Source organism: Danio rerio, chromosome 24 (assembly GCF_052040795.2).
Source record: "Danio rerio strain M-AB ecotype USA chromosome 24, GRCz13ab, whole genome shotgun sequence".
Lineage (NCBI taxonomy): Eukaryota > Metazoa > Chordata > Actinopteri > Cypriniformes > Danionidae > Danio > Danio rerio.
This window is the reverse complement of record NC_141044.1, coordinates 21,905,764-21,932,311: the sequence shown is the minus strand read 5'-3', so window position 1 is coordinate 21,932,311 and position 26,548 is coordinate 21,905,764. Positions and strand designations below refer to the sequence as shown.

At 33.5% G+C, this 26,548-nt stretch overlaps 2 protein-coding genes and 1 long non-coding RNA gene across 8 annotated transcripts in view; 2 read left to right on the top strand and 1 right to left on the bottom strand.

The window, feature by feature from the left end:
• Positions 1–21,621, top strand: part of cpa6 (carboxypeptidase A6) — a 38,030-nt gene extending 16,409 nt beyond the window's left edge. Inside the window, exons 4-11 of the mRNA XM_087309465.1 lie at positions 4,966–5,080; positions 7,204–7,305; positions 7,392–7,496; positions 10,759–10,869; positions 11,036–11,126; positions 12,674–12,876; positions 15,674–15,758; positions 18,666–21,621. Of these exons, the coding sequence (XP_087165591.1) occupies positions 4,966–5,080; positions 7,204–7,305; positions 7,392–7,496; positions 10,759–10,869; positions 11,036–11,126; positions 12,674–12,876; positions 15,674–15,758; positions 18,666–18,856 (1,003 nt within the window). The 3' untranslated portion in view covers positions 18,857–21,621. The remainder of the gene's footprint in view (positions 1–4,965; positions 5,081–7,203; positions 7,306–7,391; positions 7,497–10,758; positions 10,870–11,035; positions 11,127–12,673; positions 12,877–15,673; positions 15,759–18,665) is intronic.
• Positions 18,623–26,437, bottom strand: si:dkey-4m13.3. 2 transcript variants are annotated; one of them, XR_015524908.1, is made up of 3 exons: positions 25,793–26,437; positions 24,480–24,555; positions 18,623–18,789 (listed from the first exon to the last, which is right to left on the bottom strand). It is a non-coding gene; the product is annotated as a si:dkey-4m13.3 (long non-coding RNA). The 2 variants fall into 2 exon arrangements; XR_015524909.1 differs by having other exon boundaries at positions 25,203–25,814.
• The window catches only part of arfgef1 (ARF guanine nucleotide exchange factor 1), a 131,025-nt gene continuing 130,314 nt past the window's right edge, over positions 25,838–26,548 (top strand). For all 5 annotated transcript variants that reach the window (XR_015524894.1, XM_087309445.1, XM_087309444.1 and 2 more), the window contains exon 1: positions 25,838–26,160. Coding sequence is in view for 4 of the 5 variants with exons in the window: in XM_087309445.1 (XP_087165571.1) it covers positions 26,037–26,160 (124 nt within the window). In the remaining variant the exon portion in view is untranslated. The remainder of the gene's footprint in view (positions 26,161–26,548) is intronic.

Below are 26,548 nucleotides of genomic sequence, written 5' to 3'. Positions count from 1 at the left end.
ATGCCTGATGCATTTGAGCATATTTACGAGCAGAAGCGAGACCTCTAAGGATTCTGGGTAATGGGACACACACACAGGGAGAAATACCCATCTAGTGTATTTTGTTTACTCTAGTTTAAAAAGCACAAAGAAACATAGCCTTTGTATTTGACAGGTCATATAAACTGTGGCAGCCTCATTTTTTCCTTTATATTGTTCGCCAAAAATATCAAAACAAACTAAGATTTACTTTAAATTAGTTTGTTTTCTGTTAATTGTGCTCTGTTTGTGACAAGATTATTTGTAATGAGCGTATCTTTAAAACGTAGGGGCTTATCAACTGAAAACATTTAATAAGTTTTGGTCTTACATTTACATGACAGTAGCATTTTGGGGCCTAAAAATAAATTTTTTCAATCTGCAAGTGTAACATATTGCTAACAAAGGCAGTCAATTGCATGGCAGCTTTTCAAATAAACTTCTGTGCAAAAAAAAATTGTATACAAGTAAAAATACAACATTACTTAATACAGGGTCGGAAAAAAATTTCAATTTACATTCAAAATGTTGAGTTGAGATTTGCTTTTTTAACTTGCGACTGCTGCTGGTTTTGTTTGGGATTGTTCAGTATAACTTAAGTCATATATATAAATGAATTTAATTTAAATTAATTAATTAATAATTTAATTAAACATCTATATCATATATGAACTAAATTTACTGTAGTGTATAAGCGTGTGTATGGATGTTAGAGTTTACGGGTGTTTCCCAGTATTGGGTTGCAGCTGGAAAGGCATCCGCTTCATAAATCATATGCCGGAATAATTGGTGGTTCATTCCGCTGTGGTGACCTCTGATCAGAGACTATGCCAAAGTAAAATGAATACATCATATGTATAATTACTCTAGTCAGTCACACAATAGGAATGGGAAAATAACTGGTTTCAAGGTTTACCATTGTTTGGAAAAGTCAAGGTTATTGCAAACCTACAATATATAAGTAAGTTTTCTGTTTGTTTGTTTGTTTGTTTGTTTGTTTGTTTGTTTTTTACGACTTTTTACAACTACGTGTTTTATTTAGTTTTTAGGGCAATGACATCTTTAGCAGAAAAAATGATCCTCCACATCAAAAGCTTTAATTATTTACCCTGACGTCTTTACTGTTCCTGAATATTTTAAATGTTTCTTAAAATAAAATATATTGTGTCAATGAGGGAAAATGTAATCTAATGTGTATTTATATAGCACATTTATTGTGTCTGGCCATACACCCAAAGTGCTTTACAATCATGAGGGGAGGTCTCTCCACACCACCATCATTGTGGAGCATCCACTTGGATGATTCGACGGCAGCCACAGGACAATGGCACCAGTGCTCTCACCACACACCAGTTAGTGATGGAAGCAATTCGGTGGATGGGGATGATTGGGAGGACATGATGAGTAAGGGCAGATGGAGAAAAATTTGGCCAGGACACCAGGGTTAAACCCCGACTCTTTATGAGAAGTGCCATGGTATTTATAATGACCACAGTAAGTCAGGACATCAGGTTAAGGTCTTATCTGAAAGACAGCGCACTCTGACAGTACAGTGTCCCTTTCACTATACTACGGCATTAGTACTCACACAGACCATAGGTTGAGCGCCCCCTGCTGGCCTCACTATTATTAATTTGTATTTTACCCATATATTTAAAACGAACATATTTTAGAGCAGTAATCACAATATTATGATACTGTAAACCCGGGATTCTTTCATCCGAGGTTATCATACCGTCAGAATCTTATACCGGTAAATGCCTACCACATAATGCTGCGGAATCATTCCAATATTCTGATTTGCTGTTCAAGAAAAGTTTATTGTATAAAACAGTACATTTTTCAAGTTTTTTTTTTTTTTGGATGAACAGAAAGTTTAGAAGAACATGTGTCTGAAATAGAAATAGTTTGTGACTATAAATATCTTTATTGTCACTTTTGATCAGTTGAAAATCATCCTTGCTAAGACGAAAACATTCACTTCTATTATTTCTTTTCCAAAAAATTAAATATAAAAACAAAACAATACTGACTAATACTGACTAAGCTTTTAAATGGTATAGTGTACACTGTAAATAATGCAAGGTTCCACACAATTCATTTATGTTGTCCCAACACAAATTTAATTAATTTAAAGAGCACATAATATGGGTTTTTGAAAATGCCCTTTCATGTAGTGTATAACACAGCTCTAAGTGAAGTGAAATATCCAGCTAAGCTTGTACAGTGTTTAAAACTGTTGATTCATCTATAAAAGAGTCGACTTATAGTGCTTCAAACGAGTCATCTTGATAATGAGTCATTAGCTGTTTCGGCATGACGTATCCACGAAACACAAGTTGTTGCGCGCGCAAACGCGGGAGATTTGAAACCTGCGGCCCGCCCTCTAACACAGAAATAAAGCCACACACACACGCCGGTCGAATGAAGTCATGCTGTGCAGATGGATATTATTGAGTCTCTACCCAAAGATGAAACCTCAGCATTAGCCCAGCCTTGAGCAGTTTGAGTGCTTCTGAAAACTACATGCTACAAAGAAGACTTCATCAGCCGTTTGTTAAAGGAAGGATCAGTAAAGACTACTGATGGACTATGTCAGAACATGGATCAGTTTCTTCCTCTATTTCACAAGTGTAAGTATGCGATTAAAGTTGTTGTCTCGTTTACTCTAGCTTGCAAATGTATTTAGTTGTGATTTGTTACTTGTAACCGCGTATACTGTATCAGGTTAACTCGCTATATTATCACATCGCGTGTAAAGCCACGTTGAAAACGCGACGTGTGGCGCTTTGTTTACGGACCTCCGAGGAGGAGGGTAATGTGTGTGTGTGTGTGTTTGTTTTGTCCTCTGAGGAAGAGGGTAATGTGTGTGTGTGTTGTGTCCTCTGAGGAGGAGAGTAGTGTGTGTGTGTGTGTGTGTGTGTGTGTGTGTGTGTGTGTGTGTGTGTGTGTGTGTGAAAAGAGCAGGTAGAGTGTGACAAGCTAGGAGATCTCCTCGCCAGTTCCTGGAGATTTTGCACAATAAAATAGTTAGTCATCTGTATTTTCAAGTCCATCTTCTGTATTGATATTCACCCACTGGCAGCCAAAATCCATGCCTTACACTATGAAGCGTGTATGCACTGTGAATACTTTTATATTGTTGATTAGCTGCTGGGCATTTCACTCTGTCTTGCGCTGAAGGCAGTCAATGTCGACCAATCGCAGTAGGCTGTCATTGGTCCAATCAGCGCAGATCAGCTTCACGCTAAGGAGGGGTTTGGGAACAAATGAATAACTGAACGATATATATAGGAGTCGCTAGGATAATTAGGTAAAAATAAATGCAAATTATAAGATAATTAAAGTGTTTTTTGACCTTGCATGCATATTAGAATGTTGTTTGAGACCCTTACAACCAAAATATGACCCCATTTCATGTATAATAGAGGCTCTTTAACTTAACAAATTTAATTAGATTGAACATTCATTTATTCATTTTCCTTCGGAATAGTCTCTATTTCAGAGATTGCCACAGCGGAATGAACCACTAACCATTCCAGCATATGTTTTACGCAGTGGATGCCCTTCCAGCCACAACCCAATACTGGGAAACACCCATACATGCTCATTCACAAACACACTCATACACTATGGCCAATTAAGTTTACAGCATGTCTTTGGACTGGAGCACCTGGAGGAAACCCCTGCGAACATGGGGAGAACATGCAAACTCCACACAGAAATGCCTACTGGTCCAGCCAGGACTCAGACCAGCAAACTTCTTGCTGTGTGGTGACAGTGCTAACCACCGAGCCACCCTTGTGGATTGAACATAAAACATATAAGTTGTCTCAAAAAATCTCAATTGTGTTGTTTCGGCTCATTTTATTTTAAAGAAGTAGTTTGAACAAGCAGCAGGCGCACAACGTCATATGATGTTGATCTTTAGTTCTAATTTAGTTGTGACGTCAGGTGACAAAAATTTAACATCAATTTGCTGTCTAATACCGACGTCATCTGGTGTTGATATTTGGTTGGTTTTAGGCTCTGGCATTAACTAACTCAAATCCAACGTTATTTTAACATCATGATATGACATCAGTACAACGTCAAAGTCTAACATCAGTAAACGTTTATCTTCTTTGGTTTGTTTTATGTCGTCTAATTACCTAACTAGTTTAAAAGTCACTTTAATGACATAATGTGACGGCCATACAATGTAAAAAGCTAACATCATTAGCTTTTGATCTTTGGCTGATTTTAGGTTGTATCATGAAGTAACTAAAATTTATCTTGACGTTAAATTCAGATCTCAAACTGACTTTGTGAACATCAACTCCAATTTTCATATACAACCAAAATTCAAAGTTAGTCTGATGCTGGAGTCCAACGTCAATTTTACGTCTGTGTGGCGTCCGGTGCTTTCTGCATGGGATGTTACAAATGTTTTTTTCTTCACATAAATGCTCATCTTTGGATCTTTGCTCACACTCATACTCAAAACGACTCAATATACTGCTAATAAATAATAATAATAATAAATGAATAAATAATAATGAACATTTCAACAGCAAATCAACAAATTAGAATGTTTCTATAGGATTAGGATTAGGATCATGTGACTGAAGTAATGATGGAAAAAAGTTCATTTCTTTTAACTATATTCAAATAGAAACCAGTTATTTTAAAAAGTAAAAATAGTTCAAAATATTACTGTTTTTGCTGTGCCATAAAAAATGCAGGCTTTTTGACCTAAAAAACTAAAATCATACTGTTTTAAAACTTTTGACTGGTGTGTTTTTAAATGCACAGCTATATGTTGTCCTTGTTTGTTCCTTCCTTAATCTCTGGTGTTAGATACAGAAATGAGCATCTGAGTAACCCTGAAATGGGCCATTAAACGCTAAGATACACAGCACTCACATCTTTCAACATCGCTTCCCTGACAGCCCACTGTCTCCACAGGGTGCTCATTTCCAATCTTCAAACTGAAATTGAGAAACAGACGGGGTACCGGTCCTCTAGGAAGCGCAGATCTGAACTTCAGTATGACTATGAAGTGTACCATCCTTTAGAAGAGGTGAGCACATGGCTGACAAGTAACAAGCAGGCCATTTTTTATGTAGCTAGATCTATTATTGCTAACCAATGTTTCATTTTTGCCAGGTAACAAGCAGCTTTTGACTGAGAATCACATTTGCATTTAATTGTGCTTTTGTGAAAAGTCAATTAATTGAAAAAATTATGACTCTCTTACATACAGTTGAAGTCAGAATTATTAGCCCCCCTTTGAATTTTTTTTTCTTTTTTGAATATTTCCCAAATGATGTTTAATAGAGCAAGGAGAGTTTCACTGATAATATTTTTTCTTCAGGAGGAAGTATTATTTGTTATATTTCGGCTAGAGTAAAAGCAGTTTTTAATTTTTTAAAAACCATTTTAAGGTCAATATTATTAAGCTATTTTTTTTTTTTTTGCGATATTCTACAGAAAACAACATCGTTATACAATGACTTGCATAATTACCCTAACCTGCCTAGTTAACCTAGTTAAGCCTTTAAATGTCACTTTAAGCTGTATAGAAGTGTCTTGAAACATATCTAGTAAAATATTATTTACTGTCGCCATGGCAAAGATAATTTAAATCAGTTATTAGAAATGAGTTATTATAACTGTTATGTTTAGAAATGTGCTTCTCTCCGTAAAACAGAATTTGGGGGGGAAAAAATAAACAAACAGGCGGATGAATAATTCAGGGGGGCTAAAAAATCTGACTTCAACTGTATATTATAGTTTTAAAAATAGTTATAATGTTCTTAAGGATAAACTAAATGTAATCTAATGCTGTAAATTATAAAGGTCTTATTTATTGAGTCCAAACCATTAAATTCAAATATAAATTTTTATATATAATGTAATGTATAATGTCAATAATTAAATATTTTATCCAGACATGCAATTTTTACACTACTATCTAAATCTGGTTATAAAACTTATACTAATCCAAGTCATTGTTGAAAAAAAAATCTAATTTACACAGTAGCTTAATGTTTTTAAATGACAAATTTAGTAAAATATAGATTTTTTCTTAGATTTTTATTTATTTATTATTATTAATATTTATTATTATTAATGTCTTCATTCATTGTCCTTCGGCTTAGTCCCTTATTTTTCAGGGGTATACACTATTCGGGCATAAGTTTTACGCAGTGATGCCCTTCCAGCTAGTACTGGGAAAAATATTATTCATATTTATTGAAATATACAATAAATAAAACATCACTGACTGGTTACTTAAATATATTATACATTTTGGCTAATACAGGAAATTAAGTTAACAGTTTGTTTTTGAGTTTAATTAACTGAGTTAATAACCGTACATGCCATTTTCATCTATATTTTGTGCTTTAACTAGTAGATTCAAGCCATTTATACAGCTACTGTGTCTATACTTGGTTTGCCACAATCCAAAAAAAGGAAATCACTATGAAGTTTATCATTAATTGTAACCTTTTGCTTTTAATTAATTTGTCAGTTATTTATTCCTTTTAATCAATATAAATCTTTTAAAATTGAAAACTATTAGATTATAGAAATATGAATATGGTATGAATATATCTAACAGCAGAAAAAGACAGATCCAATTAGTTCAATTCTATGAGATTGGTTTAATTAATATTCGGAGGCAAAAATGATACTCCACACAATAGATTAAATCCAATGTGTTTTTAATTAATATGAAGAATTTAAAACGCATTGGATTGATTGATATTATTACATAAATCTTGTTCTTATTTGTTTCATTTATATTTAGCTAACAAAAATCAATCAGATAAAGTTCAATTATGTTAAAGTATGTGTAATCCAAATGAATGGAAGTTTTACATGCAATCAGAATACACAAATCTTATTTGTTAGACCTAAATATTTTTAAGTGCACATTAAACAGCATTAAAACTGCATTTATTGTTTACATTTCCTGGTACGATTTAACAAAACACAACACAAAGCTTCTTCCAATTATCGGACAGTAAGACCCTGAAGAATTGCAAACTATTTAGAAACGAGTCCAAACAACAAATATTAAGACCTTGCTTGCCAAATTAAAAGTGTATGAAACATAGTTTGACACTTTAATATTTGATTTTTCTGCAGAAAAGTTTTACGTGAATCCTTTCAATTTCAAAAAGAATTTCCCCCCAGATTCAGAGTTGGATGTTTGAGATGAACCGAACTCATTCCCACCTGGTTGATCTGTTTTCTATTGGTCAATCCTATGAAGGACGACCACTCTATGTGCTCCAGGTAAAGGCTAAAGGTCAAGATGGCTAACAGTGAGAAAAAAAAAGAAAAACGCACAAAAGATGGACTTGTTTTTTGTTTTTTGCCAGTTAGGAAAGAGAACACGTTTCTTTAAGAAGGCGATGTGGATAGACTGTGGAGTACATGCAAGAGAATGGATCGCTCCAGCTTTCTGCCAGTGGTTTGTTAAAGAGGTACGTGCTGTGTTATTCTAGTCACTGTCATGCTGATTCGGGTGTTGTTATTGTCACACGGATTAACTATAATACAATGCTTTATATCAGCAGCTAACACAGAGTGAAACAAATTTAGAATGTGATCCAAATCAAAAGAAATAAAATGTCTGTGTATAGGGTCTGTTGTAATATCTTCAGTCCACCACTATGAGGCAGACCTACAGCATAATATAGGCCTAAAACTTAGCTGACTGACCCTGACAAGTCACCCTCCTTTCGCTATGCTAGTTTGGACTTTAAATACAGTTGAAGTCAGAATTATTAGCCGCCCTTTGATTTTTTTTTTCTTTCTTTTAAAAATATTTCCCAAATGATGTTTAACCGAGCAAAGAAATTTTCTCAGTATGTCTGATAATATATTTTTCTTTTGGAAAAAGTCTTATTTGTTTCATTTCGACTTGAATAAAACCAGTTTTTTATTTTTTAATAGCCATTATAAGGACAAAATTATTAGCCCTTTTGATAATTTTTTTTTCTGATAGTCTACAGAACAAACCATAGTTATACAAAAACTTGCCTAAATACCTAACCTGCCCAGTTAACCTAATTAACCTAGTTAAGCCTTTAAATGTCACTTTAAGCTGTATAGAAGTGTCTTGAAGAATATCTAGTAAAATATTATTTACTGTCTTCATGGCAAAGATAAAATAAATCAGTTATTAGAGACAGGTTATTAAATGTGTTGAAAATAAACTGCTCTCTGTTAAACAGAAAAGAAAACGGGGGGATAATAATTCAGGAGGGATAATAATTCTGACTTCAACTGTATAGTAATGCTGCATATTTATTAAACCAATACAACATTATTTATATTTTAAGAAACCAAAGGGAGCTTGTAAGTACTGTATAGAGTTTACAGTACAGTTTACACACTGACATGGCAGCTGCTGTATAATTTAACAGCATATTAATAAACTATTATAGTACATGCAGTGTTTAGATTTTACTCTAATGATCTTTTGCAATATATTCAAAAGTACTTTTGGGTGATTTTTTTTTATTTTTTATGTTTTAGAAAATAATTCTTTAAAATGATTGTAATGTGAGGATCTGATTATCCAGAAACAGTTTATTTATTATTAATGTTGAAAATGAATTTTATTCATTAAAAATACAAAGGGAAATAAAAGTAAAATAAAAGTGTTAATTTCTTTAATTAATTTCTTTAAAAAATAAACAACTATTGACCAAATTTATGAACAATGTACATTTCCTAAATAGAATATAAATAGGATAATAGGAAACTGGAAGCTTTCTTTAATCAAATGTGAATTGTTGTTGAAATTATATGAAATTATATGATTACATGAGTTTTTTTTTTGTTATGGGATGCTAAAATGTATAGGCATGCAGTATAGCATTGATGTAGATTTTGCAAGCATTATTCCATAGTTGTGCTTGGAGAGTGTAAATGCTTTGTTTGTTCTCTTCTTTAAGAAATTACATTTGTGAGAGCATAACAAAATGCTTAGACCAATGCATACGAAAATGGCTCAGAAAAGAAAAATGTTATTTTAGTTTTTTTTTTTTTTTCCGGCAGCTGGGGTTAATTATATAAATTTACCAGAAATTATCATTTTAGGAAGTTTCTGTAATTTAACGTCCGTTATTTTACAGTAAATTTCTGTAATTTAACAGCCATTATTTGACATTTTTTATTTGCATAAAATAACAGATTTTTTACAGCGCTGTTAATCACTTATACTACAGGGAGAAGCTATTAAATAATTGTGAATAACATATTCTTGTCATTACATGTTTTCTTTCCTCTTTTTTTTCTATGTATTTTTTTTGCGTACACTAGGGTTACGCGATGTCGACCAATTTGGCATCGTACGTTGTTTAATGTGAAAAAGAATTGATCTGATATAAAGTGTGGACTGAACAGGTAGCGGAAAAGGGGATGCTGAACTAACACCCTTTGAGGAGAGAGTTGCCTCAATTGTGGGCAACACTTTACTGTCTGAGTAGTATCCGTGTTTGTGGGAGACACAGATTTATTAGAGGAACACTTTGTTAGGGCGGTTTAGCAGCACCCCTCCGCTCTTATCAAGGCAGCGAGCGCGAGAATGGGCATCATTGTATTTCCACTCTTAGTCAGATTATGGGTTGTTGAGGGGGGTTAACAGCCACGTCTTTAATGGATAACCGCGTTCTCCTGATATGCAGTTAAATAATTACGCTCAATAAAAAAATTAAATAAAATAAAAAAGCTGGAATAATATCTTTAAATACATCACTCACCAAGAAGCCACCCATCACCCCCCCTTCCAGCTTGGAGCCTTCGGATTTGACCATTGACAATGTCCTCTAATAAGGCCACACTGCCATTGCCATAGACTAACGGTTGTAGAAATTTGCAAATGCTTTTATATGTTCTAAATCACATATTTGGTAAAATTATATATATATATATATATATATATATATATATATATATATATATATATATATATATATATATATATATATATATAGTGTCAATTAACCCATTTTATTAATTATAAATTAATAGCAATGTTTTTTACATGTGTTAGTGCGATACTTTGTAGTGTGCATTTTAATATAATTGTCTCTAGGAGTCGCCTATGGAAATAAAACAAACACAAACAAGAAATAGAAGTGCACCAGACATGAAGTTGGCGTGGACCAACGCACATTCTCTCGTTAATTTCATTGTTAGTAAATCCAGTCGTGATCATGAAAGCTGGCGTACGCACAGTTTTTGAGCGTATGCGGCATTGATAAATGAGGCCCCTGGTCCGGCTTAAACACTTTTAGCTTAGCTTAGCTTAGCTTAACTTAGCATAAATAATTGAATTGGATTAGACCATTAGCATCTCGCTCAAACAAAAACAATTTTTTTTATACTTTTCAACTTCAGGTGACTTGTAAAATGAGACTATTTCCGAACAAGTATTCCTTTAATTTCAGTACACAATCATTTCAATATTATTGCATACCTGCCAACATTTGTCTCTGTAAATCCAGGACAGGGTTTTTTTTTTTTATTCTCGGAAGCTCTAGAAATTTAAAAAAAAAAATGTAAAACAGGAAATGCTTTGTGATCATTGTTTTTGTTTACATCCCTTAAAATTGTCTATTGAAATAAAGACTATTTATATATTGCTAAGTCTTTAGCTCTATTTAAGTTTATCTGTGGTGAAAACGAGACACATTTCTTGCATCTCTTGAAGCCTGTTGTGACTCGATCCACTAGGCACTGAACTCCTATCAACACGACTCCAGCATGAGACGACTGATGAATCAGCTCAATTTCTACATTATGCCTGTCTTCAACGTGGATGGTTACCATTACAGCTGGAAGATGGTAATGTGTTGCTCTCAATGTCTCTTCAGTAAAGTGTGCTGAGCTCACTAAAATGAACTGTCGGCAGTTATGTGCTGTTAAATATGCAGTGTGTCTTGCTATTCTGTGAGATATATGGCAGCCAGACATATTGTAGAGAAATAGCTGAGGTTTTTCTCTCTCTTAGGATCGCTTTTGGCGGAAAACTCGGTCAAAGATACCAAAGTATCATTGTCGAGGAGTGGATGCCAATCGAAATTGGAAAGTCAAATGGTGTGGTAGGTTGTTGAAGCTTGTATGTGGAAGAAATAGACTTCCTCCTTCAAATTAAACAGCACTATTGTTCATATAGGAAATAAACTGTCATTCTAAAGTATGTAGACCTTAGTTCTTACAGTTTTTTTAGCACAGCGTTTCCCAACTCTGTTTCTGGAGGCACACCAACAGTACATATTTTGGATGTCTCCCTTATCTCTTCTTATGTTCTGATGAGTTGATTCAGGCATGTTTGATTAGGGCAACACAGGCTCATTCTGAAAACGTAGCCCTATAGTATATACGTACATTTCTGGAAATTGCGAATCATATAGCCAGAGCTACACATGACTGCATTTTATCTTTATAACAACTGCTGTGGGGTGGTATGACGCTGTTTCTTTTCGTGCTTAGAACTGAAGAACTGTTCCAGAAAGCAGATAAAACAAAAACAAAAGCTAAAAAATAAAATTAACAAGTGAACAGGGTGAGAATGCGGTAACATCTGAAAACATGGTAAAAATCAGGCGATGGCTTTTCTTTTTCTGGATTGCTTTTAAAAACACTATTGGTTGGGTTTAGGGATAGGGGAGGGTGGGGAGATCGGTCAGTTGGTCAGTCAGTAAATCAATTTGTCGACAGCGGCCTCAGGTGAATTACATGAGAACAGCAGGCACGAATGATACTCGTGATAGAAATTTGAGATCTCAAAAAACGTACACTGTTGGTACCGTGTAAAGAAAGGGGATCGGTAAAATGAGATGCCGGATCAGAATTCAGAGGTGTTGGATGCAGATATGATAATACTAACAATGAGTTTTAAATATTCTTTAATTTATCTAAGAATATATATTAAAGACCACTTCTGAAAGGATATATGGTAAAAAAAAAAAAAGCTAAATTTTGAATGTCGTGATTATTATTTGTTACATTTCTATATTTATTTATAAGGTACTTTATTAATAATATTTTGTAATTTGTTCAGTCATAATTTTGTATCATTTAAAGAATTTAAATTTAGTCAAAGTTTTGTGGTATATTCATTAGTTTGGCAATTTTTCCCTATTTAATTGGACTAATATATATATATATATATATATATATATATATATATATATATATATATATATATATATATATATATATACTAAAACTATAAATACTAAATAGAACCAAACATTATAACATCTCATGTCAAAAAAAAAACCTTTTTAATTGGTCTTCCAGCACCAAACCAGTACTAACCAGCAGTATAGGTTTGCTTATTTAAAGAACAAATGTTTTTTAAGGCAGACTTAGAGCTCCATGCATTTTATTTTTCTCAAAAATGACATTTTTAGTTCTTATTTTCTTCTGAAGGAGACACTAATGATGCCCACTCAAAGATGTTTCCCCTAATCTTACCTGACAACAAGATAGAAAAAGCAAGAAGCAGAAAGATCATGAGTCAGCAAAAATCCCACAGGAAGAAAAATAATAGTTATCTTCTGTTAACTGACAATGTAGGCCAGAATAGGCAAAAAGTAGGCAATTTTTTTATCATGTCTGCTGTCTTTGTTTTCTCTGATAGATGAGGGTGCATCCCTACACCCCTGTGATGACACGTACTGCGGACCGTTCCCCGAGTCGGAGCCAGAGGTCAAAGCTGTTGCCAAATTTCTCCGTAAACACAAGAAACGCGTGAAGGCCTACATCTCAATGCATGCCTACGCTCAGATGCTCCTCTATCCATATTCCTACAAATACGCCACTATACCAAACTTCAACTGTGTGGTGAGAAAAAAATTTATTGACATTTTTGATTACATCTTATTTTGTCCTTTGAAATGAATGAATGCAATTTTGCACAATTCAGTGTGATGAGATTAAGATAATGCCTGCTAAAATAACATCAAGAAAACTCTACTTTCTATTCAATATCTTCTATTTGCAAAAACAATATGACAGTGGGATCATGTTCAGTTCATAATCAGATTATTTAAAGGGCACCTATGATGCAAAATCAACTTTGTGTACTGAATGTTATAGTTTGTCCACTGTCATATTGGAGTGATGTAAACAAAGTCTCTTTTTTACCTAACGTTAAATTAGGATCCAAATCCCACTCATTTTGAAGCCCACCACAACGTGGCGTAGGAATGTGTTTTTTTCCACCCACCAAATTGATTGACTGGAGCGTATTAACATGTCTTCATAGTAAGGCATATCAACATGTCCACAGAACAGGATTTGTAAATAAACCTGGTTAAAAGATCTGTTCCAACTCTCTGTGATCAGCTGCACCTCAAGAATGTGTTTTGCAAGTTTTAAACAAGTTTAAGATGCATGTTTGTGATAAATAAAAGACAGTGAAGTCACTATGTAATTCATAACCACTGAAATGGTACCCTTTTGGTGGATGTGGTGTACGAAAGAAAGTTCAGTCAACGTAATTTTCGTTCGAGGAAATGTCAAAGTAAAGTTGTTCGGGTCGTTCACATATCATATGAGAAGCACTTCTCACAAAATATGTTTTATACACATAAATACTTGTTTATAAATGTTCATAACTAACCTTTCTATAAACATAATTTGATTATAACTACAGATCAATGTTAGTTCGAAATAGCCTACTGCAACATCTGCAATTATATAAAATAAATAAATAAATGCAACATATATGAATACATCCAGACACACAGACACACACTCTGATATGTTACCAATTACAGAAAAACTACACACAGCATACATTTAATCCTTATTTGGGTTTAAAAACAACACGCAACATATAGCTCACAGTCTGTGCAAACCTCTCATCTGAGTCTTTAATCTTCACTAGCACATGTAACCTCTTGTTAGAAAGTAATTCCAGCATTCCGAGTACATAATAGTCCAAAAGGTGATAATAATAGTTAAACCTGGAAGTTTGTTCAATTTAAGGTTGCTGAAAGAATCATTTGCTCCTTTGTTTTTTTTTTTCATTTCAGCAATCATGGGCACATTATTATCATCAGCTCAAGAAGTTTGTTATATATTAGATAGCATTGTAAACAACCACAGAGTTCTGGTTTGTAGATGTTAAAAGTGGTTTATTTTGTCAAGTAGCATAGTGGGTATCCGTACAGGTATTATACAGTTATCCATACCATATTATATAAAATCCTGTGTGTATTATATATAACTTATATCCTGTCACATTTGCTGCAAGTATGTGCAAAAACAGTGCAAAGTTAGACGTGTGTGTGTTTACTGCAAACTTTGAAATGTCATTTCTGTGCGACTCATCGTTGCAGAAAGGCTTGATCAAACTCCACAACATGGTATTTTGACTCCGAAACAGTATCTCTGCTTCATTTGTGTCTGTCTCTGTCACTGACTGCTCTTTATCTGACATGATGCAGCATAGAAACAGACACACATGTGGGAACAGTGGGCGGGAGAACCAGCTCATTTGCATTTAAAGGCACAGCCAAAAAAAGCTATGATAGCTATAATAGAATATTACTCCAAAACTCACATATTCAGCAGGGTATAACAAATGATTGGACATGTATTTTAAGCTGAAACTGTACAGATGCATTCTGGAGATATCTTGTAAATGGGGTAAAACAGTAGCCCTTTGAAACAGTTTGATTAATGAAATGTAAAAAAAAAAAAAAACATAATAAATAAACAAAAATAAAAATAAATAAATAAATAAATAAACAAATAAATAAAATTCATACCAAGTCACATGCTTTAAAGAAAAAATTACACTTTAAAGGTCATGTTTATGATTCTCAATGGTCAAAAACACAATGAATACAATAATCTTTTTTGTCATTAAATACTATATTTGGTTTAAATAATAAATATTTATCAAATTTATGTTTAGATATTTAAAGGTATTAAACAATATTCACCTCTAAATTATACAAACTTATGACTTTATAAAATAATGCAAATGTTAGGATGAAAGTGTAGTTTTTGATATCTAATGTCAATATCTAATGCACAAAAGGCAAATTGGTGGAAAAGTACGAAAAATAATAGGTAAATAATTTACTATATAATTAATAATCAAATATTAATTAGGTTTTATTTTATTAGGTTGTGCATTTTGATGTATATGTATTTAGACATTATAAAAAAGCACTTAATCATGGCCATTTTGTATAATGTTCCTCTCCAAAGCATTGCTAAGCATTACAAAACTCTTTAGTCTGAAATGATGGAAGGCTAAAGGGTTAAGTCATATCAGCCTCTACACAGGTCATTTTTTTTACTATATATTGATCTCCATACATCTGTGTATTAGATTCTGTAGTAAACACTGCAAGTTATATTTGCACCCTGGAGTTTACTAAAGTGATTCAGCCTAATAAAATGTAACACTGCATTATCTACTAAAGGGCAAAACATTAAACTCCTCATTAAGAATACTGAGTACATAAAAAACTGATAGGCCTCAGTGCAGTTTGCCCATATACACCGACTACATGGATGGCTATAAAAAGCCCACACAATCTTTTAACTACAGTTATCACCAAGCCAATCCTTAATGGCGGAATGGACCAGTGCTTAAAAAACCTCTGCTTTCCCCCCTCAGGAATCAGCAGCCCAGAACGCAGTGAGCGCTCTGTATTCGGCTTATGGCGTGAGATACAGATATGGCCCTGCCTCCTCCACGCTTTGTAAGTTCAGTCTTTTTTTATATATACACAATCAATGACATAAAGCTGCTGCATGTTTGAGTCATCATCTTTCTATAAGGCCTCTCGGTTGGACGTCAGTCTATTTTCTGACTCATGACTATTTCTATATGAACAGCAGGCAAATGATAAACACAATTCTGATTTGAAATTCCTTAGGTATTTTGATTGCATGCAACTTTTTTTTTCATCTTGCAGTTTGAATGGACTCTTGGGACTAGAGATATAAGCTGAAGCTTTGGTTTAAATGCCTTTATTAATGTGATTATACTAGCAATGAATCTTTTAGATATCAAAAAGATTAATATGCTGTTGTTATTGGTTGCTAAAATGTGCTGAATTTAACAAAGGTGTCCTTACAATTTAGGCTAAATTTATACAGGCCCATAGCCAGCCTAGTTAAAGGGGTGGTTTGTTTTTCTTAAAAAGTGGACCTTTTTGCAGTTATTCGCCTAATTTTCTATTTAATTAGGAAGTTTTATTAGGCTGCATTTTAGTGACATTTTAAGCAAAAGTTTTTTTTTGTTTTTTTTTTGCCGGATTTGCTGGTTGGATGGTCATCATAACCACTTTTTGATGTCCCAAAAGCATTTGCTGAAGATTTAGAATAAAGAAATATGAGAACAAAACTTATTTTTTACATACAAATTGAATACATCATATATCTTTAGAAAAAAAAATAGGAATCTGCTAAAGTTTTCAATTAAAAACTAGCATATTGTCACTCAAAAATCATTCATTTAAATAAAAAATTAGCCAGCACGTTCAATTTTCCTCAGTCACAGTAAAACGACAGCCAACAGAGGATTACGCTTGGTGTTAAAGCCTTCTTCGATGGGTTATGTCACAATTTATTATGGCATAGCAGTCAAAATAGGAAAAATTAGCTCATATATAGGACAAATTCTGAACCTTTTTTCAGTGAGGGGTGGGTCTTTTGAAGATTGTGCTATATTATTTGTTGTCCATGGCATCAAAAGTAGCATTTTAGTCGAAGAGGGAAAATTTAAATATTGACTCTTTTCACATCTCTGGGTTTCTCAGCAGCGGAAGTTAGAAGAATCATAGTTAGATCAACCTAAAGAGCAGTGAATGGCAGAGTATCACAACTAATTTTTTGTCATCCAATTTGCTCAAATTATAAAACTGCGATAGCATTTTCACAAATTTGAAAACAGAAGTGAAAAAAACATTGTGTGAGACTGATAATGATAGGCATAAGAGCAAAAAATGTCCAAACAAGGGCCTGCGGGTCAAAGTTGGCCTTTGGTAGTGAGAATGACGAGGAGGGATGGGGCAAATACCTTTAAAAGAGATGGTCATTTCTAATTTAACGTAACCTTTTTTTGTTTGGTTTATTGATGAGCTACAAAAAACAAACTGAAAATACATGTTTAAATTAAATGTTGTAAATGAATCAAATTTTATATATATATTTTTACAAATATAAATAGTCACTCAACGGATATAGGGCAATGCAGAACGCATTAGCGAGCAAATCAAGGCCAAAAAACAGCTGCAATGAGATTAGTGTAACGCCATTCTGTTATAAAAGTTTTTAATGGTATTGTTTTTTTTACTGTAATAAGTTTATTCTAAAATAAAAATACATATTCTGCATTAGTACATATAAGGCAATGTTTTCTAGTTATTTTAAATTACCCATGGCAACTTTAATGCAACAGAGTTTGGTATATTTTACTTCGGCCCACCACCCTTGATCAAGTTTGAATACCCCTGCAAAAGAGAGAACCATTTCAAATGTACTGTCTCACTCATGGTGCAAAAGCATTAAGAGCTTGTCTGTATCCACTTTTGCTATTTTGAAGATGGAAAAATACGCTTTGCGCCATGGCGGCTGTGCTTATTCTCTTAATGAGTTATGGTTGTGTTTTGAGCATGACATGCATTTATCCAATCAGAGTCTCATCTCCCATTCCGTTTAAGAGTCAGTTGTGTCGCACCATAGTACATTTACTATTTACATGGTAACTTTGTAAGTGGAAAAACTGATCGCTTAACTAGAGAGAAAAGAATTAAACAGACCATCTGCAGTGCGATGATAAAGAACGAGCCTCCTCCAATACGCCTCTTTACTTTTACTTTTTACTTTACTCCTTTACTTTTGTGGATAAGGAAATAGTATTGTACACACTCTACTGAAGACATCCATTAGCCTAAATATTTAATTTTGTTTGTTAAGTGCAAAGATTTGTTTTAAAACTATTTCTAAATTCATTTCTAATTTCCAGCAGAGTTATATCCAAACACATTCCTATTTTTTTGCCCCATATGGTGATGCACGTCTCCAAAACCCAACAGGTGAACAACACGCCTTAAAACACCTCCTTTTTAGACCAGCACACCAATGAGTCCACAAAGTGGCGCAAATAGATTTGCTATTTCAACAACTGGGTGCAAAACATGAAAATTACTGTAGTGCTGGTCTGAAAATAGCAACAAATCGTGCCATACATGTCTTGTTCCTTATTGTGCCAAGTGTATGATGGGGCCCATAACCGTTAAATAGTTGTTGTTTTGTTATTTAAAGCAAAGTTGATATAATACATACAGTAGCTTAATAAATGTACACACATTAAAAAAAAATATTTAAGCTTTCAAGGATTTAAGTTGCTGATGACTGCTAAACGAACAGCATCTTGTGAAAACGGTCAATTGTTAAATTTTTTTATTTCAATCATAATTTTCATTCTTTATTTAAAAAAATAAGTTTTACATTAACTAAATATTTTGCTATGCTATTTTATTTGTTTGTCAATTTTTCTCTTATATAGCATCAAGTTGTATCTCATGGTTCAAAAATAGAGGGAAGAGGGAAAACTAAATATTTATAAATGTTTCTTTATTGGCCTTCTCTTTAACTTGCAGATGTGAGTTCTGGAAGCTCAATGGACTGGGCTTATAAGAACGGGATCCCATATGCCTTTGCTTTTGAGTTGCGCGACACAGGATACTATGGATTCCTGTTGCCAGAAGCCCTGATTAATCCAACCTGCACAGAGACCATGAGAGCTGTCAAAACCATCGCTTCAGGCCTGCTCAGAAAATGCACCAAATAAAACTTTCTACATGACATTCAGGGTGTGTTCACACTTGTAGTTTGGTTAAAATGGTTCAGTTTGTGTTCAAACTGTTTTTGAACCTAAAACAAACAAACAAACAACTAAAGAAATGTTTTTTTGATGTACAGTTGGAGATGAAATGATTAGCCTTGCTGTTAAATGTTATTTATTAATTTTTGTAAGACCTTTTGTGCAAAAATCATTTTTATAATGGGTTTCAAAAGTTGTGGCGCAACAGTCTGTGAATATAAGCAGCTTCTAATGGTAAAAACTGATTAGTTAAATTTTTTATGATCACACTTCATAAAAAGTCTGCAGAAACACTTTGATTGACATTCAGCCTTTGTACATGTTGTCAGAGGGAGTAAGCCTCGCCCATCTCATTAACATAGGAAGTTGGTCTTGTTTTTGAATCTGCACAGACGTTTGTAGCTCCACCCTCTTTTAAAAAGAAGGCTGGGAACACAATCTTATTTGAATTTAAAGCAGCAGTCACCAAAATGGCACCATTAGCATCAAAAAGGGATTGTGTTAAAGAGTTATAAAAATATCTATGCGGCATACACACTCTAGGCACATCAAGGACTTATTTTACATCTTGAAAAAAGTGGCATAATAGGGTCTCTTTATAACTGCTAAGGTTGATACTATTAGCCTCTTAACAAATTATTATTTTTCAGATTGACTACTGTTGTTTAATGACATGACTTGTTAGTTATTTAAACTATTGTTTTTTTTAAATGTGTTGGCAATCACTTGGAAAATATTTGGAAAAATATTACAATTTCAAAGTAGAGCTAATAATTCTGTGTTCAACTGTATTTCATGTATATTGAGAATAATCAAACATTCAAAACAATGCTCAATGTGCGCCTTGCATGTAATTATTGGTTGATTAAAAAACTCATTAAGAGTTTCTAAAAGTGTGTAAAGACAACCAAACTGCCAGTAGATGCGTTTATGATAACTCTCCTCAACTGTATTTGCAATATTGCAACTATGAACAGACAAAAAAACAGATATGCTTGAGCATTTTGTCCTTTTTGAGTCACATCTTCTGATCTGTTTGTCTGATTCATATTTAAATAGAACCATTTGGAGCTTGTAAATTATCTGAATCGGATCTTTTCAGCAACCCCCATCTGCTTGTTTAATGCACACTAAGGTTTGAATGGCAGCGTTCACACCTGAAGCTTTCTAACAGAGCATTAACAATATGAGTTCATCCAAGAATTTAAAATTACTCCATATTCACTCACCCTCAAGTGGTTCCAAGTGTCTTTTTTTTCTGTACAACACTAAAGAAGATATTTAGAAATATCTTGAAAAACTGTAACCATCGCATCCATTCTAAATAAATAATATTAAGCCAATAGTAACTGTTTTCTGAAATTCTTCAAAATATCTTCTTTTGTGTTCAACAGAAGAAAGAAACTCAAACAGGTTTGTGACAAGTGAAGGGTGAGTGAATGATGACAGAATTTTGAGTTTTGGGCAACCTACTTCTTTAAGTCGACTACAGAGTTTTTAGGTGCAAATACTTTATCAGATCCCAAAAGCGAACAACAAAAGGTACTAAATAAATTATGCTCACAGTGTCATAATAGTATCATAATTTCTGGACAGACAGAGATTCATCTGTTATAAATTATAAATATCAGTGTCTGTAACACAGAAAGTCTAGACTCAGCAGACATACAACGTCATAAGACGTTAAAATTAGATTAGATTTAGGTGGCCAGTGTCTAAGGATAATGTTATTTTGACGTCCAATAATGACGTGAAATGACGTTGATAATTTGTTGACTTTAGGTTGTGTTAGGTAATCTTAATTATTTTATGTTCAATCCATTTAAATTTGTAAAAACAAATAAATTAACTTAATTCCTACATGTTGTCCCAACACCAAGCATTGACTTTGTGAAAGACTGGCTTTAATGTGCGATATGAATAAACAGAGTTTATAAGAGAGTTTTTTTTTGTTTTTTTTTTTCAAAATTTTAATAGAGACTTATAGTAGAGACTTGGACCCGGAAACAGAACACCATTTCACAGCTTAACAGTATTGCAGTATTGTTTTTAAATCAAATATAAAGGAAAAAGTGTGAACACACCCTCCCTCTCATTTATCTCGATTTTTACTTCACAAGCCATACAAATGTCTTCAAGCTGAAACTAAAGGTTTATTTTTATAAACTACATAAATCAAGCTCTAAATGAAACAATGCAAATGTAAACTGCAAATTAATGCAAGCACTTGAAATGTGAACAAAATGATGTTTTTTATGAGGCCAAAATAAAGTGAGCACTTGCAAGTTTCAGAAGAACAGTGATGCCAATATAATGTAAATATTGCATACTGTGGTCTTACAGTGGGTTTATTCTGGTGTGGATGCCATGTGTTTCACTTCAGCTAAAATTAAAAGGGAAAAATGCTTTGAAATTAAATGGTGAAAGGTCAACAGGGATCTCAACCTCTCAAATGAGCTAGAAAGGAATACTCAAAGTTGTTGTTTTGGTTGAAAGAAAAGCTTGTCAGAGTGACTTAACTTGTATGAATATATGTTGCAAGTGCAATGTTTACATGTGTACTATCAAGTTTTATTTGCAATAAGCTAATATTTATTTCAAAAGAAACATACAGTACATTGTTCTATATATTTCGACTTGCAAGTTGTAATTTGTTATCTTTGTACACAGACTTTTGTATCTTACTGTTTATTTTACCAAAATGTCGTTTAGTAAAAGTACTTTTATAGCAATATGTTGTAAAGTGGTTTTATGATAATATAATGCTGCACATGAATACAGTTGCCAACATGCTGCATACAAACTTACACAGAGGTTATGATTTGTTGCATGTGGATGACATAAGGTTTAGTGTCCAAATATGATTAGGTTGCAAATTTAGGAATTAACACAATATTGATATACTGTGTGTTGCAAAAAAAAAAAAAAAACTTATACTGATATTAAACAAAACATAAATAAAAACATTATCAACCCTGTGAAAACTACAAAAAAGTGATATCGTGAAAACAGTGATGTCTAAAGTCATGGAATAGTGCCATACAACTTACTGTTAGCACTGTTGCCAGCAAGTTACCGCAACTGCCCCTTTACTGTAACTTACCTGTGAATGTGTTTTACAGTACCAGAGCCCTACCACAATTATTATTTTTTTTTTTACAGTAAATGGTCCTACTGCAACTTCTTTTTATGGTAAAATACCCTTTAACGCATTTTAATTTTACAATTTGACAAATTTTAAACTACTTTTACTGTAATTCATTTACATTTTACACTAGCAGTATAAAACCTATATTTTTAGCTTTTACTATGGAATTTAGTAAAATCCATACAACTATTTTTTCATCATGTCTTGTCTTCAACTACAGCAGCAGAGCTTGGTTACTTTGATTACAGTAAAATACAGCAAATTCATAATATGCAGTAAGTTACAGTAAACGTTTTAAAATGACCCACAATGAAGTGCATATCACAGTCTGTAAAGAATGTATGTGGTATTATACTGGCCGTTTTTGCAGTAAATAACTGTAAAACTACGGGAAAGTCTCACAGAGTACACTACAGTGCTGCATTCTAGACATGTAACATGTCCCACTTCTGACCTCATTGTGTTCCAGTCAGTCAGATGTCACCATCTCATATTCACCATGAAAATATTTCAATACATACTATTTTTGGTAATTATGCTAATAACTTCAAAATTAATATAAAAAGCTGTCCATAGCTTTGAAAAAACAAACAACAAATATGGTGACATTTAATTTTGCGCTAAGCTATTGTCATCAAAAATGGCCTTTATTATTGTGGTTTCCACTCATTTTATGCTGTAAAAATATATTTATATTTCAAATAAAGTAGCTCAAGACCAAAGATGGCCAAAGTTGGCCCATTGTATCTTTTGATTTGGCCCACCATCCCATCTGACAGTGAGAATGATGGGTTGGGGTGAATGCTTTTAACAGCATCATTATTTCTAAATTGACGTAAGCTTTTTTTGTTTGTTTTATTGCTGAGCTACAAAATAAGCAAACTGAATTTAAATATTATAATTAAATGTTGTACAAGAATCTGATTTTTAAAAATGTAAATACTGCCTCTCGACAGATAGAGGACTACGCAGAAGACATCAGCGAGCAAATCAAGACAAAAAATTAGTCTAATTTGGTTATAAATTATTTTGTTCTGTTTTTACTGTATTAAGTTCATTATAAAATAAAATAAAAACAGTATTAGTTAATATAAAGCAGCATTTTATAGACATTTTTAAACATTATAAAATAAATTAGGAAATTACCCATGGCAACTGTAATTACCTTCGGCCCACTAGCTTTAAAGTTTGGCTTTTGGCCCTTCATAAGGAAAAGTTTGGGCAACACTGTTCTAGACTGATCTCAGTGGAAGCAGAAATAGCTGTCATGACTTTAAATTATGAATCTTGATTGAGGATCAAATTTTGTGATTGTTCATCCACCAAAAAAGTAACAGGGGTGACTGTAAAAGGTTTGACAATTTCCTAACAATTTGCTAACTGCTAGCTAACAGGTTTGTATATAAATTTTAGAGCAATTTTAATTATACAAAATAACATTTAATAGACTTAAAAATATATAACATTGATGAAAGAATATTATGTTTCAGCCCAACTCTTTATTTATTGCTATAGCAGTTTTGTCTGTGGAAAATAAAGAACACATCCAAAGGTTCTGTGCGTCAGTGCTATACTATTTAAATAAAGATAAACCAGTGACTTTTGTTTTAGAAAGACCTTCTCTGCAAGCATGTGAAAACACAAGCAACTCATGTTTCAATCCATTAGTGATGTAGGAAGGGGTTCAAGTATTCAATTTTACATTTACATGTATACGTTTCTAACTTAGTCAGACTTGGCACTCCATACAAGCATAGCATGCTAACTCTTCTCTCATTTCATTTTTTGAAGGAAATATCCTGAACTTAAGAGTTTCTGTAAAGTCTTTTGTGATTTGAGCAAAATATACTTAAGCTAAACTTCAGTAACCAGGGTCAGTCAATGAATTCACTCGGCCATAATACATAACATAAATTTAATACATTTAATTACATAAATGTTTCCAATAATCATTCAGAAATGTTCCAGTTCAGTCTAAAAGTTGTAACCTCTTCCTCTCCATTATTGTTTGAACAGGCATGAACGTTTCAGATATTTTGTCTGCATGAGAATTGTTTTGTTATTCCTTGATTGTCATAGCATGCAAAAGCTCCGCCTTATTCTTGAAAGCAGCTCATTTGCATGTAAAGCGACACGCACAAAACCAGTGTTTTTGCTTACACCCAAATGGGGCAAATTTAGCTGTGATAAAAGACATTCTGCAGACACCGGAGATTTATTTGACGCCTTATAAAAAGGGGCTTGATATATTCCTTTTAAATGAACAGTAGAATATTTTTATTCATTGTATATTCTGAGTTTTGAGACTGTTAGAGAACAGACAGCTTTATATCGTCTGGCCTTGACTCATCCTCCGCATCTGATGTCAGCGTCTTTGTGTACAGAGCAATAACATTTCAGACATCTTGTAAATAAAATCTGAGAATAACTCAAAAAACAAACCAAATGTAGCGCCGCTTGATGAAGAGCACTGTTGCTTGTTCCTCATTAAGAACTGACTCATTAATCTCCATCAAACCTGCATAGAAAAAGAGAATTATAAATAAAATGTCTTTAAGCGATTTCTTTCATTTCTTTAGGTTCTTTCATTCAGGTCGGTAAATGATTCAAATAAATGTCAAAGGTTAATAAAATGACTAGACGTTTTTATGTATTTGCTAGTTTATTTATTATTTATTATATTATTTGTTTTTATTTTTAAATAAAAGAATAATTTTACAAGAGAACATTATTAGCCCCCTGTTTATATTTAAATTGCCTTTAAATTGCACTTTAGGCTGAATACTACTAGTGTCTTGAAAATATCTAGTAAAATATTGTTTACTGTTTTTTTGTTTTTTTTTGCAATTAATGAGTTTTTGATACTATTAACAATATTGCTCAAAAATGTCCATATTTCTATTTCCATAAACCTTAATATAAATCTAATCTTCTAATAAGTGGTTAGCACTGTCGCCTCACAGCAAGAAGGTCGCTGGTTCGAGCCCCGGGTGAATCAGTTGGCATTTCAGTGTGGAGTTTGCTTGTTCTCCCTGTGTTTATGTGGGTTTCCTCCGGGGGCTCCGGTTTCCCCCACAGTCCAAAAACATGTGCCATAGGAAAATTGAATAAACTAAAATTGGGCATTGTGTATGAGTGTGAATGCGAGAGTGTATGGATGTTTACCAGTGCTGGGTTGCGGCAGGAAGGGCATCCGCTGCGTAAAACATATGCTGGATAAGTTGGCAGTTCATTCTGCTGAGACGACCTCTAATAAATAAATGGATTAAGCTTAAGGAAAATAAATGAATAAATGTTGATTCCACCAAATTCTTCACAATAAAATCAATCTAGGCTAAGAAAATTGGTAAGGATTTAGATTTTTATTATTATAATACTATATAATTTTAACATTGACATTAAAAATATGATTAAGAATTTTAAAATTCACATGGTCTAGTCACTTTTAAGATAACGTTAGGCCTGTGTTGTGTTGCATTACTAACTTGCTGTGTGTGCTGTCCAACTTTTGCACAGAATAACCACAGACTACAAATCTAAATTAGACTAAATCTATAACCACAACTAACAAAGAGGTGAGTTTACCATTTTGACGTTTTATATTTACAATTTATACGTTATATATATTCTCTCGCATTTATCTAATCTTTTATTATTATCATTTATTTTATTAGTTCATCTTAATCTCGCTTCATTTAAATCTCTGTTAATTATATTTATCTATATTTTATTTATAATTTGTTACACTCCCTCACCGTCTCCTCACTCTGCCTCACTGCGGCCGTTTCTACGTGCGTGACGTCATTTCCTTCCAACATGGCGCAGGCAGCAGGTCGCTGATGGAAAACTGAGGGATTTACCCCACCTTCTGGCTTTATTTATGTTTCTCAATTGAGGGCACCATCCGCCGGAGAAAAGCTCAATCATACGGGAATATCTAAAAATCGCGGAACCAGCCTCCACTGGGACAGGCCCTCCTCGCCCCGTTCGCACCGCGTCATGTATGAAGGCAAAAAGACGAAAAACATGTTTTTAACCAGAGCTTTGGAGAAGATCTTGGCCGACAAGGAGGTGAAAAAGGCTCATCACTCGCAGCTGCGCAAAGCCTGTGAGGTGGCATTAGGTCAGTATCATTTCGATGCTTTGATAGCAGTGTTTTAGTTGCTTTCAGATCTGCATGTGTGCCTTTAATCCTGCCGGTAGAGAAACGGAGCAGCTTCCGAAGAGCTGCATAAATCCAGCATTGCGGAAGTTATTAACATTCTACCTGAAAAAAGATTCGATTTAAACCTGTGTCTATTCCTTTAGTATTCTGTGTTGGTATTTAAGCTTTCTTGGCTCGGATAGATCATATTTAGTTGATGCACGAACGAGGAAACAGGTAAAGGAAAGCAGGAACTGACAGGGCGAGTTTGTCCTCTTTGACAGGAGCTCATTTCTTCATACCTATCTGCACAGAATTATCCATTCCTTTTAAAAGACTGGATCTTATTATAGCCCTTTAAACATTC